At 35.4% G+C, this 15,314-nt stretch overlaps 1 protein-coding gene and 1 pseudogene across 1 annotated transcript; both read right to left on the bottom strand.

The window, feature by feature from the left end:
• LOC139896292 (conserved oligomeric Golgi complex subunit 4-like) overlaps positions 1 to 4,950 on the bottom strand; it is a 53,873-nt pseudogene extending 48,923 nt beyond the window's left edge.
• Positions 4,951 to 5,374: 424 nt separating this feature from the next.
• Positions 5,375 to 6,070, bottom strand: LOC139900074 (conserved oligomeric Golgi complex subunit 4-like). The gene is made up of 2 exons (XM_071882879.1): positions 5,756 to 6,070; positions 5,375 to 5,695 (listed from the first exon to the last, which is right to left on the bottom strand). Exons 1-2 carry the CDS (start codon positions 6,068 to 6,070, stop codon positions 5,375 to 5,377), a joined length of 636 nt encoding a protein of 211 aa, XP_071738980.1.
• Positions 6,071 to 15,314: the final 9,244 nt, after the last annotated feature.

Below are 15,314 nucleotides of genomic sequence, written 5' to 3'. Positions count from 1 at the left end.
AGTATTATTTACATTCATGATTGATTTTATTAATCATTTTAATTAACTATGGTGATTAGTTAGTTACTTGGGCTTTAATTGGATTTACTTGTTAATTAATTGAACTTGGGCTTTATTAGTGTAATGGACTCTTGATATTGGGCTTATAAGCCCACCCTACCTTTTAAGTGGACTAAATAGCCCACTCTTCCTTGTAAGTATTATTTAGAACATGTAACTAGTTAGTTAAAGCAATTGGAATCTTGTTAGCTCTTAATCCCCATGTAAACCCATCTTTTATCCAACTTTTGAAGGCTTTACTTGCAATTACCTTGTGAACACTTCCCTTTCCCCTCTTTGAGCTGCTGACCGTCGGTTGGGATGGCTACAAGGAGTGTTTTTGTTTTCATTTTTGCATTACTTCATTCCTTGTATACTCTCTCAAAAACACACACACAAAATACTTGTAATTTCTCTCAAACATTCTCTCTTTTCTCTCTAGTTGTTGTAAGTAACTTGGACTCTTTTTCTCTTCTTCATTTCTTGTAAAAACTGAATACTAATCACTCTTAATCATCATTATCATTTGTTGTTTGCTACTTGTTCTTGATTATTATTTAGTTACATGTATTTGTTATTTACTTTACTTACTAGTTTCCAAGAACCAAACTTTCTAGTTTGATTCTTCATTTTATCTTGTTATAACAAGAACAACAAGAACATAAACTTACTAGTTATGTTCTACATATACTTTCTTAAAGGATTGTAAGTTCATGTGTTGAAATCATACTTGTAGTTCTTGAAGTAAACTTAAAGTTTACTTTACTTAAAGATCAAACTTAGGTTGAATCTTTAAAAGTATGAACAACCATGAACCTTTTACTTATTTATTTAGTTTATCTCTTTATATCATGCACATTAATTTCATGTTTGTTAGTTAAATGGTCAAGTACTACAAGTTAGTCTTGATCTCATTAATCTTGAACTAAAAGTTAACTTTAAAAGTTCAAGAACATATAAATGAAACTTTTTAATTATAACTTTGTACACTTATGTTAGATCTAGACTTTTGAGTCTTGGATCTTCAAGATCAAACTAAGAACAATGTTCTACAACTTAAGATCTTGATTTCATAAGTTCACTTTCAAGTTTGTAACTTATTATTAGTTTTAAAGTTCATGTATGTGTTAGATCTAAGACTTTGATGTAACTTTGGTTCATCAAACTTCATACAACTCTTAAGTGAGTTGTGCTTCATGTCTTAGACTTACACTTGGGTTATGATGGTTAAACCATGGTAAAGATTATGTAAACACATCAATGAGTTGTACACTTGAAGCTATAGGCATCAAGGATGAGAACCATGATGAACATCAAGCACCAAACTCACCGGAACCCATTATTTTTCTGCTTTCTACCTTCTACCTACTGTTTTCTGGTTTCTGTAACAGACCAGTACACCTGGGCTACTGTAACCTTGATTTTCAAATAGCTCTGTTTGAGTAGATAACTTTTCATATAGGACTCGTCTTAATCCGAGTTACGGTTTAGGATTTATGGCCCTCCGATCGTCACTATGTCCTTTTAACGTTGTGCAGAAATTTCTGACCTACTCGCACTTAGACCGTTGCCACGGTCAAACGAAGACGAGTTTGCTTCTGTAAATTTTACCACACTTAAAGGACTCATATACGGAGCCATGGCCACTGGTCTCACCTTAATTCAGTAAGGGTAGAGGCCGTGGTGACTGACTGAATCAGCCTTTGTTTTAAACTACTTTCATAAACGAAACTTACTTTACGCCTTTTGTTTGATGATGAATGATGATGACCATTAAGACCTTATTTACATACTTTTAAACCTATTCGGATGATTTACTAACTTAGTACTATTTGACTTAGGTTGAGGACTCGTTGGACCTTTCGGACCGATTACTTGCACACTTTTCCCGACTCGACTTTACCGCTACTTTATCATTGTGAGTTATAGCATTCCCTTTTTACTTTAACTTATTTTGGGAACTGAGAATACATGCGGATTTTATGTTTTACATACTAGGCACGAGTACTTAAACTTATATATGTGTGGGTTATACAACGGCATAAACATTTCCTTTAGCTCGGTAACGTTTAATCATTGGTTTTTGAACCGTGAACGCGAATCTTAGATATGGATCCATAGGGTTTGACATCCCCACTCGGGCTAGTAGCGCTAGCATTTAACGAGTGTTTAATACTTCGTAAACATACGCACTTGCCAAGTGTACTTTCAGGGGGTATAAACGTTAAGTTAGTTACCAAGTGCCCACGGTTAACATATACTTTATCATACTGTTTTGAAACGCTCTTTGTAGCACTGAAATCTCGTGGCCTACCTTACATTACTGTTACACTTAAAATATAGCTCACCAACCTTTGTGTTGATGTTTTTAAGCATGTTTTTCTCAGGTGCTTAAGGTTATTGCTTCCGCTGTCGTGCTAGTCTTGCCGTAGACACCCGCTGCTCTAGTGTTATCACCGCATGAACTGTTTATCTTGCATTCAAACTTTAATACATTTGAAACTATGTTTTGTAACGACCTAAGGGTCACATACATTTATTCATGCTTGCTATTCGTAGAAACATACTATTGGTGTAAAACAATTGACGTCGGTTATGACGTCATCTTTTTATCGTGAATGCAACTTCTTTTATTACGGCATATAGTACTTAACCTTGTAATGATCATGTAGTTGATGATTCGTACACGATGGTTTTGTACGGGGCATCACATACTTTTTCAAGATCGTTGAACCCCTATAGTTACACTCCTCTTGAAGCTCACAAATTGTATACACAATCCCATCTTCTCCACACAAACTGCTCAATATCTCTACATTCTATTCAATTGCCATCACAATATCCTTAAACAAGTTAGTCAAACAAGCAACAAAATTAACTGAGTTTCGATTCTGCTCCATGAGCTCCACCAATTGCTCATACTCAACTTTAGATCTAACCGATATCACTTTCTTTAGATAACTAACATACGCCTGCAATCCTTCTTCCTCTAAAGCTAGCGGCGAATAAAGTTTAATAAACTTTAAAACCATAGCATGATCTCGCTGATCCACAGCAGCCGATAACCTCCGTCTAACAATCGAGTCCAGTTGTTTCTTAGCACTAAACAACATCTCTCTCTGATCAGAACCTGAATCCTTATATATCCCATCGATTTCGAGAAATGTTTTAACATAATTAGCAGCAGATTCAAAGTCTTCACTCTCTAAAGCCTTTTGTACACCATCAATACAATTAGACCTTTCAACAATCGCATCAATACGCTATAAAGTATCATTAACACGAGATTGAGCTAAATCGAGTTCTCGAACCTTAACACGTTGAATTGACATTCGATAACATGTGATCTGATTCCGCTTTCACTATTTCTAATACGTCCGATGATTTCTGTAGGGAATTGAGGTGCTTATCAAGATCTGGGCGGAGAGATAAGATGTTTTCGAGCTGTAGATCTAGGTTACGTTGATACGCAATGCATTCGTGAAGAGGACGTGTCATTGCTCCGACGTCGGTTAGGGTTTGAACGTGTTCTAAGGCTTATGCTGTACCGAATTTGATGGATGAAGTGTTGCTGAATAATTCTTCATCTTCGATCACCGACGAAGATGACGTCATTGTCGGCTGTTACGTTAGTTGAGGTCTTTGCTTCGCCGGATATTTTAGATCAGAAATCAGGAATCCCTTGTTTCACAGAAATATCGCAGATTGCAGATTTGAGAGGGGAGGGAGGGGGGAGATCGATATGAATGTGAGTATTTGTTGAAAAAGGAGTAATTAGAATGATTTAATTTTTGAAAAGCATATACGGTACTTCGTAAATATTATTAGATATAAATATAGTGAAATGATCCATAGAGAATTAGACTATGTAGAGAATCCATAGAACTCATAGATTGAAAAAAAAAATCAATCTGCAAAAAAAAAATGAAAAAAACAGTCAATCTGTACACAAAAAAAAGTCAATCTCCACAAAAAAAAGTCAATCTGCAAAAAAAACTGAAAAAAACAGTCAATCTGCACACAAAAAAATCAATCTGCAAAAAAAAATCTTTCTGCATAAAAAAAGTCAATCTGCACAAAAAAAACTGAAAAAAACAGTCAATCTGCAAACACAAAAAAGTCAATCTGCAAAAAAAATTGAAAAAAAAAGTCAATCTGCACACAAAAAAGTCATTCTGCACAAAAAAAGTCAATCTGCAAAAAAAAAAAAACTGAAAAAAACAGTCAATCTGCAAAAAAAAATTCAATCTGCACAAAAAAAACTGCAAAATAAGTCAATCTGCACAGAAAAAAAATCAATCTGGAAGATTGACTTTTTTTGTGTGCAGATTGACTTTTTTTTCAATTTTTTTTGTGCAGATTGTCTTTTTTTTGTGCAGATTGACTGTTTTTTCAGTCTTTTTTTTTGTGCAGAATAACTTTTTTTTATGCAGATTGACTTTTTTTTTTGCAGATTGATTTTTCAAAGTCTTCACTCTTTAAAGCCTTTTGTACACCATCAATACAATTAGACCTCTCAACAATCGCATCAATACGCTGTAAAGTATCATTAACACGAGATTGAGCTAAATCGAGTTCTCGAACCTTACCAGATACCTGATTAACGAGAATACACGTTGAATTGACATTCGATAACATGTGATCTGATTCCGCTTTCACAATTTCTAATACGTCCGATGATTTCTGTAGGGAATTGAGGTGCTTATCCAGATCTGGGCGGAGAGATAAGATGTTTTCGAGCTGTAGATCTAGGCTTTGTTGATACGCAATGCATTCATGAAGAAGACGTGTCATTGCTCCGACGTCTGTTAGGGTTTGAACGTGTTCTGAGGCTTCTGGTGTACCGAATTTGATAGATGAAGTGTTGCTGAATGATTCTTCATCTTCAATCGCCGACGGTGATGACGTCATTGTCAGCTGTTGACGTTAGTTGAGGTCTTTGCCTCGCCGGAGATTGTCATTCATAAATCTGGAATCCCTTTTTCCACGGAAATGTTGCAGATTGGGGGGAGATCGATATGAATGTGCACGTATTTGTTGGAAAATGAGTAATTAAAATGATTTTTCTTTTATGAAAAGCAAATAAATATTAAAAAACATTATAAATTATACGAAGTAATCATAAATAAATTAATTAATACTCTTAGACTACTAGCAGGTTATTTTGCTACAAAGTTTTTTGAAGTTTTTTTTTTTTTTTTGAACCTTTACCTGAATATAACAGCAGAGTGTATCGTTTGGTGTTTATTTTCAATATTTTCTGACACGGTGAAAGTGCCCGAGGAAAAAAAAATAGGTGTCATTCAGCATCAATTTCAATGCTCATTTAATTATTTTATTCATTCTTTAGATAACTAACATACGCCTGCAATCCTTCTTCCTCTAAAGCTAGCGGCGAATAAAGTTTAATAAACCTTAAAACCGTAGCATGATCTCGCTGATCCACAGCAGCCGATAACCTCCGTCTAACAATCGATTCCAATTGTTTCTTAGCACTAAACAACATCTCTCTCTGATCAGAACCAGAATCCTTATATATCCCATCGATTTCGAAAAATGTTTTAACATAATTAGCAGCAGATTCAAAGTCTTCACTCTCTAAAGTCTTTTGTACACCCTCAATACAATTAGACCTTTCAACAATCGCATCAATACGCTATAAAGTATCATTAACATGAGATTGAGCTAAATCGAGTTCTCGAACCTTACCAGATACCTGATCAGCGAGAATACACGTTGAATTGACATTAGATAACATGTGATCTGATTTCGCTTTCACTATTTCTAATACGTCCGATGATTTCTGTAGGGAATTGAGGTGCTTATCCAGATCTGGGCAGAGAGATAAGATGTTTTCGAGTTGTAGATCTAGGTTACGTTGATACGCAATGCATTCGTGAAGAAGACATGTCATTGCTCCGACGTCGGTTAGGGTTTGAACGTGTTCTAAGGCTTCTGGTGTACCGAATTTGATGGATGAAGTGTTGCTGAATAATTCTTCATCTTCGATCACCGACGGAGATGACGTCATTGTCGGCTGTTGCGTTAGTTGAGGTCTTTGCTTCGCCGGATATTTTAGATCAGAAATCAGGAATCCCTTGTTTCACTGAAATATCGCAGATTGCAGATTTGGGGGGGGGGGGGGGGGGAGATCGATATGAATGTGAGTATTTGTTGAAAAAGGAGTAATTAGAATGATTTAATTTTTGAAAAGCATATACGGTACTTCGTAAATATTATTAGATATAAATATAGTGAAATGATCCATAGTGAACTAGAGTATGTAGAGAACCCATAGAACTCATAGATTGAAAAAAAATCAATCTGCACAAATAAAAAAAACTGAAAAAAACAGTCAATCTGTACACAAAAAAGTCAATCTCCACAAAAAAAAGTCAATCTGCAAAAAAAAATCAATCTGCAAAAAAAAAACTGAAAAAAAACAGTCAATCTGCACAAAAAAAATCAATCTGTAAAAAAAAAAATCAATCTGCATAAAAAAAGTCAATCTGCACAAAAAAACATTGAAAAAAACAGTCAATCTGCACAAAAAAAAAGTCAATCTGCACACAAAAAAGTCAATCTGCACAAAAAAGTCAATCTGCACAAAAAAAAAGAGTCAATCTGCAAAAAAAACTGAAAAAAACAGTCAATCTGCACACACAAAAAATTCAATATGCACAAAAAATACTGCAAAAAAAAGTCAATCTGCACAAAAAAAAAAGTTAATCTGCACAGAAAAAAATCAATCTGCAAGATTGACTTTTTTGTGTGGCAGATTTACTTTTTTTGTTCAAATTTTTTTATTTTTGCAGATTGACTTTTTTTTGTGCAGATTGGCTTTTTTTGTGTGCAGATTGACTGATTTTATTCAGTTTTTTTGTGCAGATTGACTTTTTTTTATGCAGATTGATTTTTTTTTTTTTTTGCAGATTGATTTTTCAAAGTCTTCAGTCTCTAAAGCCTTTTGTACACCATCAATACAATTAGACCTCTCAACAATCGCATCAATACGCTGTAAAGTATCATTAACACGAGATTGAGCTAAATCGAGTTCTCGAACCTTACCAGATACCTGATCAGCGAGAATACACGTTGAATTGACATTCAATAACATGTGATCTGACTCCGCTTTCACGATTTCTAACACGTCCGATGATTTCTGTAGGAAGTTGAGGTGTTTATCGAGATCTGGACGCAGTGATAAGATGTTTTCGAGCTGTAGATCTAGGTTACGTTGATATTATACGATAGAAGATTATTTTCGAGTTTTATTGCTTGAGGACAAGGAAAACTCTAGTGTGGGGTGGTTTGATATTACATATTTTATACACGTTTTCCTTAGCGATATCGATCACATTTTAGTCCGTTCGGATACGATTTGGCGGTTATAATGATGATATTGGGAACTTCCGAGTTTGAAGAGTTTATTGTTGAAGAGTGGCGTTTTATGGAGTTTTTGAGGCATTTGTTAATCGATTATTATTATTGATGCTCCGGGGTTGAAAACGTTAAGTACATATCGGGTATTTTGGTTCTAAGTTATTATAAGTGTTGTAAAAGTGCAAGGGAAGGATAGAATCAGCACACGTTGAAGGCCGCGGCGCGGAGACCTTGGCCGCGGCGTGGTAATCTAAATATTTCGATATCAGAAAGGGGTTTAAAGAAGGGTCCAGAATCAGTTATAGGCCGCGGCGCGACAAATGGGTCCGCAACGCGTAGTTTGCCTAGTTTCATTCTCAGGAGAGGATTTAAGAAAGTCCTAGTTCAAGTTATTTTCCGCGGCGCGACAAATTTAGCCGCGGCGCGGCCGTAGGTCGGTACAGATATTTTTGGCAGCTATTTAAGGCCCGAAAAATACCTTAACTTATGACTTTTACATCCAGATGAATTCCAGCAGTTTTTTGACGAACCAAGGTGATTTTTGGGGAATCCCAAGGTCATTCTAACGCATCAATCATTCCGGGAACGCTTCTCGATCTGTTTATCAATCAAGAACACAATTTTCATTAGGTTTAATTCTTATCTTTATAATGAATACTCTTAATTGTTTATTGGTGATATTGGTTCTAGCCATGATTATTGGCTAAGCTTTTTTAATGTTTGTCTAGGTTGAATATTCGTATGTGTTTGGATGATAATTTAATGTTTGATTTGATTAATGCATGATAATTATGAGTTTCGATTAAGAACCATTCTTGTGGGGGTTGATTATTGTTACTAGGTTGATTAGTGATCTTGTTTGAACAAAGGGAACCCTGTTTCAATTTAGTACACTAGTTTTCAATTGATTTCTCTTTACCAATTGGGTGCTTACTGGACCAAAGGGGTAAACCGGGTAACAAAGATAAAACAAAATAGGGGTGAATTGTGTGGAGCGAAAGCGTAACCAATTGAATCTTAATCTTATAATTAGGTAATTACTAAGTCACGAACGAAAGAGGTCTTTGGTGAAAGGGAACTCTAAGCTAATAAATCTAAGTTTGACGTGTTTGCTAAACGAGAACTCTGGGTAAACCGACTCTGTAGTTGCATGTATTGATAAATTGAACTAGAGCTTAATAACAAATCATCCGACACTGCAAATAGGAGATCTAGGCGAACATTCTTTTATCCATTGAATTCAAATATCTTTACTTTTAGTTGAATCTGCATTTATTTCTATAAACTTAAAAACACAAAAATATTGTCTTTTACTTTTAATCAATCTTTGATTTGGCTAATCGTTAAATAGCCACAAAATAAACTATCTCGTACTTTCGATTTTCATAGATTAACTTAGTTTATTTTATTAGTTGCAATCTTAATTCTCACGTTTAAAACTGTCCTTGGAACGATTTCGGAATTACCAACTTTATACTATTACACGATCGGGTACACTGCCCGTTAGTGTGTAGTAATCTTTAAACCGGCATTTTCCAAGATAAATTATATACTAGATTTAACACATCAAGTTTTTGGCTCCGCTGCCGGGGACAGTTGTGTTGAAAATTAAGATTGTTATCTAACTGTTCTTAGTTTAGTTTAGTTATAGTTTATTATTTCTTTTCGTATATTCTCAGTTGAATCGGTACATTTAATCAGTTGTTAGTTGTGATTTTGCAGATAACAGGTAGTGCATGCCACATACGCGTTTTTCTAATTCTCCGATTCTTCAACCATTTGCAGAACCCGAAAGAGAGTTATTCAGAGCGTTAAGTCAAGAGCAACAGTCTATAGTGGATTCATCTTTTTCTTCGAGTACTAATATAATTAATTTGGGTAGTAGTTCTGAGACTGTGGTGCCCGATACACCACCTGAAATCAGAGAAGAAGAAGAATCTTACATTTCATTAGATCTTTTCGAGACTGAAGATATGGCTGACCAAGCTGATCAACCGAATCGTCCTCAGACTATGGCAGAAAAGTTGAAGGCCACATGAGGGGGTCAAGGCAATTCGATTACTCAACCAAACATCACTCAGCCTTTTCAAATCACAGGGCTGATCCTGAGTTTGATTTCTTCTGACTGCCAATTTCATGGCAAGGATAGTGAGGATGCTAAAGAGCATCCTCGTATTTTCAATGATGTTTGCAACTTGTTCAAACTGCATGAGGTTGCCGATACTTCGATCAAGACAAGGCTTTTTCCCTGGTCTCTTAAGGGAGAAGCTAAGAGATGGTTAGATAAGCAACCAGAAGGAGCGATTACCTCTTGGGATACGTTGGTAGATAAGTTCTTATCAAAGTTTTTCCCTGCATCTCGAGCTGCTAGACTTCAAGCAGATATTTCTCAATTCAGACAGAAGAGCAGTGAGACATTGTTTGATGCTTCGGACCATTATTCTAATATGTTACGCTCGTGTCTGCAACACGGGTTGAATGATTTACAAAAGGTCCAGATTTTCTATAAGGGGTGTGACATACCAACTCGTCAGAGTATTGATCAAGCAGCAAGTGGAACTTTAATGGATAAAACCGAAGAACAGGCACTAGAAATTATTGAAAAGAAAGCTGCTTACACTCACGAATGGCATCAAGATCCTGAGTCAACTCATTCGGCGTCAGTTAAGAAAACTGAAACCACTGGTGCATATGATGATTTTGGGTCTATTAATGCTAAGTTAGACAAATCTGGTAGACACTTGGAGAAGTTGGAGAAGGACATGCATGGTATTAAGGTTAGTTGTGAGTTTTGTGGGGGATTACTGTGACGATCGCTCCAAATCTATATGGACAATACGTCATTCATTGATTTCATTGCGAGGTATTTGACCACTATATGATACGTTTTGTAAACATTGCATTCTTTTGAAAAGGTACACCATGAGTGAATATTTAAATCAAAGGTTTTCGACATCTGATGATTTCTACATATAGATAATCACCGTAAATAATAGTTTACAATAGTACTTCCGTTGACAATGCAGTCAAAATAAGATACATAGTGATGATTTGGTGAATGCAACGTTTCCTTGAAAAATATGTCATGTAAGACTCCATGCACATAGCTTGTCTAGCATATAAGCAAACAGCGGAAGACTTCTAGGGAACCTGAGAATAAACATGCTAACAAGTGTCAACACAAAGGTTGGTGAGTTCATAGTTTTAGTGTTTCTTATAATCTGTATATAAAAGTGGATCACAAGATTTCAGTTGTTTCATCCAGAAACGTTTATCAATAGATTCTACATAACAGAGCACCCTGGTAACTAAACTTTAACGTTATAATGATAAATACCCCATTCGTTTTAATACACGTAAACCAACGTGTCCTAAACTCAAATAACACATGTCCGTTAAAAGGCTAGCGCACTAGCTCGGACGGGAATGTCAAGCCCTATGGATCCATATACTGTTATTCGCGCCCACCAGTCCACATACTATGTACTGGCAGTTACTAGTTACCAAAGCTAAGGGATTTTCGGTTTAAACTCAGTGTAGAATTAAGTATGTACTTGTATCCATTGTGTTTAAAATAAATTGCATGTATTCTCAGCCCAAAAATATATTGCAAAAGCAATTAAAAATGGAGCAATGAAACTCACCTCAGCAGCATATAAAGTCGTTCACCAAAATGTGACTGAAACTCGGAATATCAAATAATCGTAGATCTCAACCTAGAGAACATATGTTGGTCAATAAATGTCTATCAAGCTAGGCCAGGTCATAGTGTATCATAATCCTAATGCTCGATATCGACATACAAAAGTTATCCAAAGTTGTTTCAAAAAGTCAATTTTGACAATAGTTCAACAAACGAGACGTACCTTATATAAGGATTCATTTACTCGGCTGGTAATATTTAAAAATCCATTTTGTCAATCTTGTAAACAAGTTGTTTAAATCTTAATTGCAGATTCAAAAGCAATTTCAATTATCATCAATCATAATTCAGTTGATCATATCTTTTAATCCGTTCATCGAAACTATTCGATATCTAAATGAAAAGTCATTGATTTTTCGCCAGCTTTCCAAAAACATGTATATCATATACCTTTTACCAGTAATATATGTATTTAATTCGTGATTCATTATAAACTGTTTAGCAACAAAATTTAGCATACAAGCATGTATAAATATATATACTCGAGCACTAGACATGGATACACAATTAATATATAAAAGATAAATTATGAGTGCTTACGTATCAGTATTGAGATTCAATATTGTAGGAAAGTACGTAGACGTAACGGAGATGATAAACACTAGGTTTGATTCACAAATATACCCCCGAACATTACCCATAACCTCCTTGGCAATAACCCATAATTTCCTTAGCTCTATCCCGCTTGAAAACCATTTTGAAAGTGACACGCTCATAATCTCGTCGTAGTATTTTATGTATAATATTAATTAATATTAATAATACTAATAATAATAAGATTAATAATAATATTAATCTTAATAATAATAATAATAATAATAATAATAATAATAATAATAATAATAATAATAATAATAATAATAATAATAATAATAATATAAATAAGTTATACGGAGTGTAAGATGAAAGAAATATATATCACAAAAACTGAATTCGATAGCTTTATAAAGACTTGGCCTGAAAAAGTACCCCATGCTATCGCATGGTATTTGTGCTTCAAGGCTATGCGATCGCATGGCCCTCTGATCCAGCTCACAAACTTTTGTTTTCTTGTTTGTCGACATATTTATTTATTAATATATAATATATATAATTTATATTAATTAATTATATATTATATTATATTCTCGTGCATAGTTAACTTGAAATTTTTGTTCTGATAAGTCGTACGTCGTCACTCGACTTATGTCCCGGTTCCGATTTTTCGAGTGTCCCTTCGTACGCTGAGAAAACTTGTAATTTATATTTTGGGACACGTACCTTTGTCAAAATATAGCCTTAAATTATCCCTAAATTATATCACTCAAAGTGTATCTTAAACTTTCGAGTGTTTTGGTCATTTACTTCTATAAATCATTGTCTCGCTATTTATTAAAATACATTTTAAAATCATTTGAAATTGTTATATCGCATATTGTTTATACATTTAAACTTAAATTCATGTAATTAATTTATGTGTCATCGTTTATTTCTCAAACGTTCTAATTAACATAACTAAATATCAATTGAATCAATAACCGAATGTTATTATTGTTTTCAAATAACCTGAAGCTATATATTCATAAATATATATTCAATATACTTAAACACGTTCTAAATATACGTTGCAAGTTGTTCATAGATTCAATTCTAACAGTTAATATTCCTTATTATTGTATGTGTCCAAATTACGTTATTTAAACAAATACTTTACTATTAATTCCGAATACCGTTAAACATTAATGATTTCCCAAATCAACGTAGACCTTACAACAGAGACCCATAATAATATCATAATCCTTAAGGGACTCTGTAAATATCTTTTAATTCAATCGTTTAGCATAATCTTTTAACTTCATAGTTAAATATATCAATCAGATAATCAAACCAATATGTTTAATGCACAGTATCGTTTACTTAACACTTTGTTACATTTTCAAGTTATAGTATATGTATCTATTTACATATAATTGTTCGCGAATCATTGAGAACAATCGAGGGGTAATTAAATAGTTCAAGATTTTGAGATTCAACTTCATAGACTTTGCTTATCGTGTTAAAAACATTAAAGATTAAGTTTAAATTTGATCAGAAATTTCCGGGTCATCACAATTACACTTAGGAAAAGATTGTGATGCAGGTTTGACTATGAACCAGAAAGAAGAGATCGCTTATATTAGTCAACAGAACAACAATCAGTTTCAGGGACATGCGCAGTTTAATAGGAATTTCAACAATCCCTATAATCCTCAAGGTAATCAAGGGTCGAGGTTCCAGGTAGGTTCTAGTAGAGGATATCAACAGCAAGCTCCCGGGTATTTTCAGAAACCCCAAGCCGAAGGAAAAAAGTCCAACCTTGAAGCTATGATTGAAAAGGTTGTGATGTCTCAAACTCAGCTGGTTACTACTGTTACTCAGAACAATGAGAAGAATGATCAAATGTTTCGAAATCAACAAGCAGCTATTCAGAATTTAGAGAAACAAATTGGTCAACTTGCTAATCAGAATAATGAGAGGAAACCGGGGGAGTTACCGAGTAAGACAGATAATAACCCGAAGAATGGTCACGTTAATGCTATCACCACCCGAAGTGGTTTAGCCTATGATTCATCTCGGAAGCCAGATGAGTATGATTTGCGAGTGACGTTGGTTAAGGATAGTAAGCCAGTTGTTGTTAGTGAACCGGAGGAGGATAAGGCGCCGAAACAGGTGATTGAGAAAGTTGTGAGGGTACCGGAAACTGTTGCTGCTAAACTGGTAGTTAAAGAGTATCAACCACCGCTCCCATTCCCGAGGAATCAGAGACTGGAGAAGCTGGAGGCAGAAAAGTCCAAGTTCATGGACTTGATTAAAAAAGTTAACATAAATTTGCCTTTTATTGATGTGATTGCAGGTATGCCCAAGTATGCAAGGTTTCTTAAAGACTTGCTAACTAACAGGAAGAAGCTGGAGAACGTGTCTTCAGTCAGGTTGAATGCCGCATGCTCAGCGGTAGTTGCAAACAAGCTTCCCGAGAAGCTTGAGGATCCTGGGAGTTTCACCATCCCTTGTTTACTGGGTAATTTGGATTGTATGAGGGCGTTGGCAGATTTGGGGGCTAGCATTAATTTAATGCCCTATTCTATTTACTTAAAGCTAGACCCCGGGGAGTTGAAACCCACGCGTATGGCTATTCAGCTAGCTGACCACTCTATTAAATTCCCTCATAGAATTATAGAGAATATGCTAGTTAAGACCGGGTCGTTGGTTTTCCCGGCATGGTGTTGGATATGGAAGTGAATGAGAGGATTCCACTGATTTTGGGTCGGCCATTTTTAAATACGGATAGATGTATCATTGATGTTTATGGCCAACAGTTGACCCTTAGGATAGATGATTTGCATGAAACTTTCTCAATCGACCATGCTTTAAAATACCCTGCCTACACTGATGATACATGTTATTTTCTTAACACTGTGAATGTCCAGTCTGAGTTATTGCAGGAATTCTCAGAGTTACAGGGTTCAGGAGAATGTTCATTGGTTGAAATTGATGAAGAGTTGCAGGTTGAGGAGGTGGATATTTTGACCACCTTGATGGAAAACGGCTATGAGCTGACTGAGGAGGAGTTCAAAGAACTCGAACGTGATGCGGATTACCGGAGCAAGTCTTCAATTGAAGAACCTCCCGAGTTAGAATTGAAGCCACTTCCAGATCATTTGGAATACACTTATTTGCAGGAAGAATCTAAGCTCCCGGTAATTATTTCTTCTTCTCTTACTACAGGTCAGAAAACTGAGCTTGTAACCATGCTGCAGGCCCATAAACCGGCCATTGCATGGAAAATTCACGACATTAAGGGTATTAGTCCCTCCTATTGCACCCACAAAATCTTAATGGAGGATAACTCCAAACCTGTGGTGCAACGACAAAGGAGGTTGAACCCGCACATGCAAGATGTCGTGAAGAAAGAGATCATTAAGCTCCTCGATGCAGGTCTGATTTACCCAATTTCTGACAGTCCTTGGATTAGCCCGGTACACTGTGTACCTAAGAAAGGTGGTATGACTGTTACCACCAACGATAAAAATGAGTTAATTTCCACTAGGACTGTCACGGGGTGGCATGTTTGTATTGACTATCGGAAGTTGAACGATGCCACACGCAAAGACCACTTCCCGTTACCTTTCATGGATCAAATGCTAGAGAGATTAGCGGGAAATAGCTTTTA

Source organism: Rutidosis leptorrhynchoides, chromosome 3 (genome assembly GCF_046630445.1).
Source record: "Rutidosis leptorrhynchoides isolate AG116_Rl617_1_P2 chromosome 3, CSIRO_AGI_Rlap_v1, whole genome shotgun sequence".
NCBI classification, from domain to species: Eukaryota; Viridiplantae; Streptophyta; class Magnoliopsida; order Asterales; family Asteraceae; genus Rutidosis; species Rutidosis leptorrhynchoides.
This window is presented reverse-complemented; position numbering and strand designations above follow the sequence as displayed.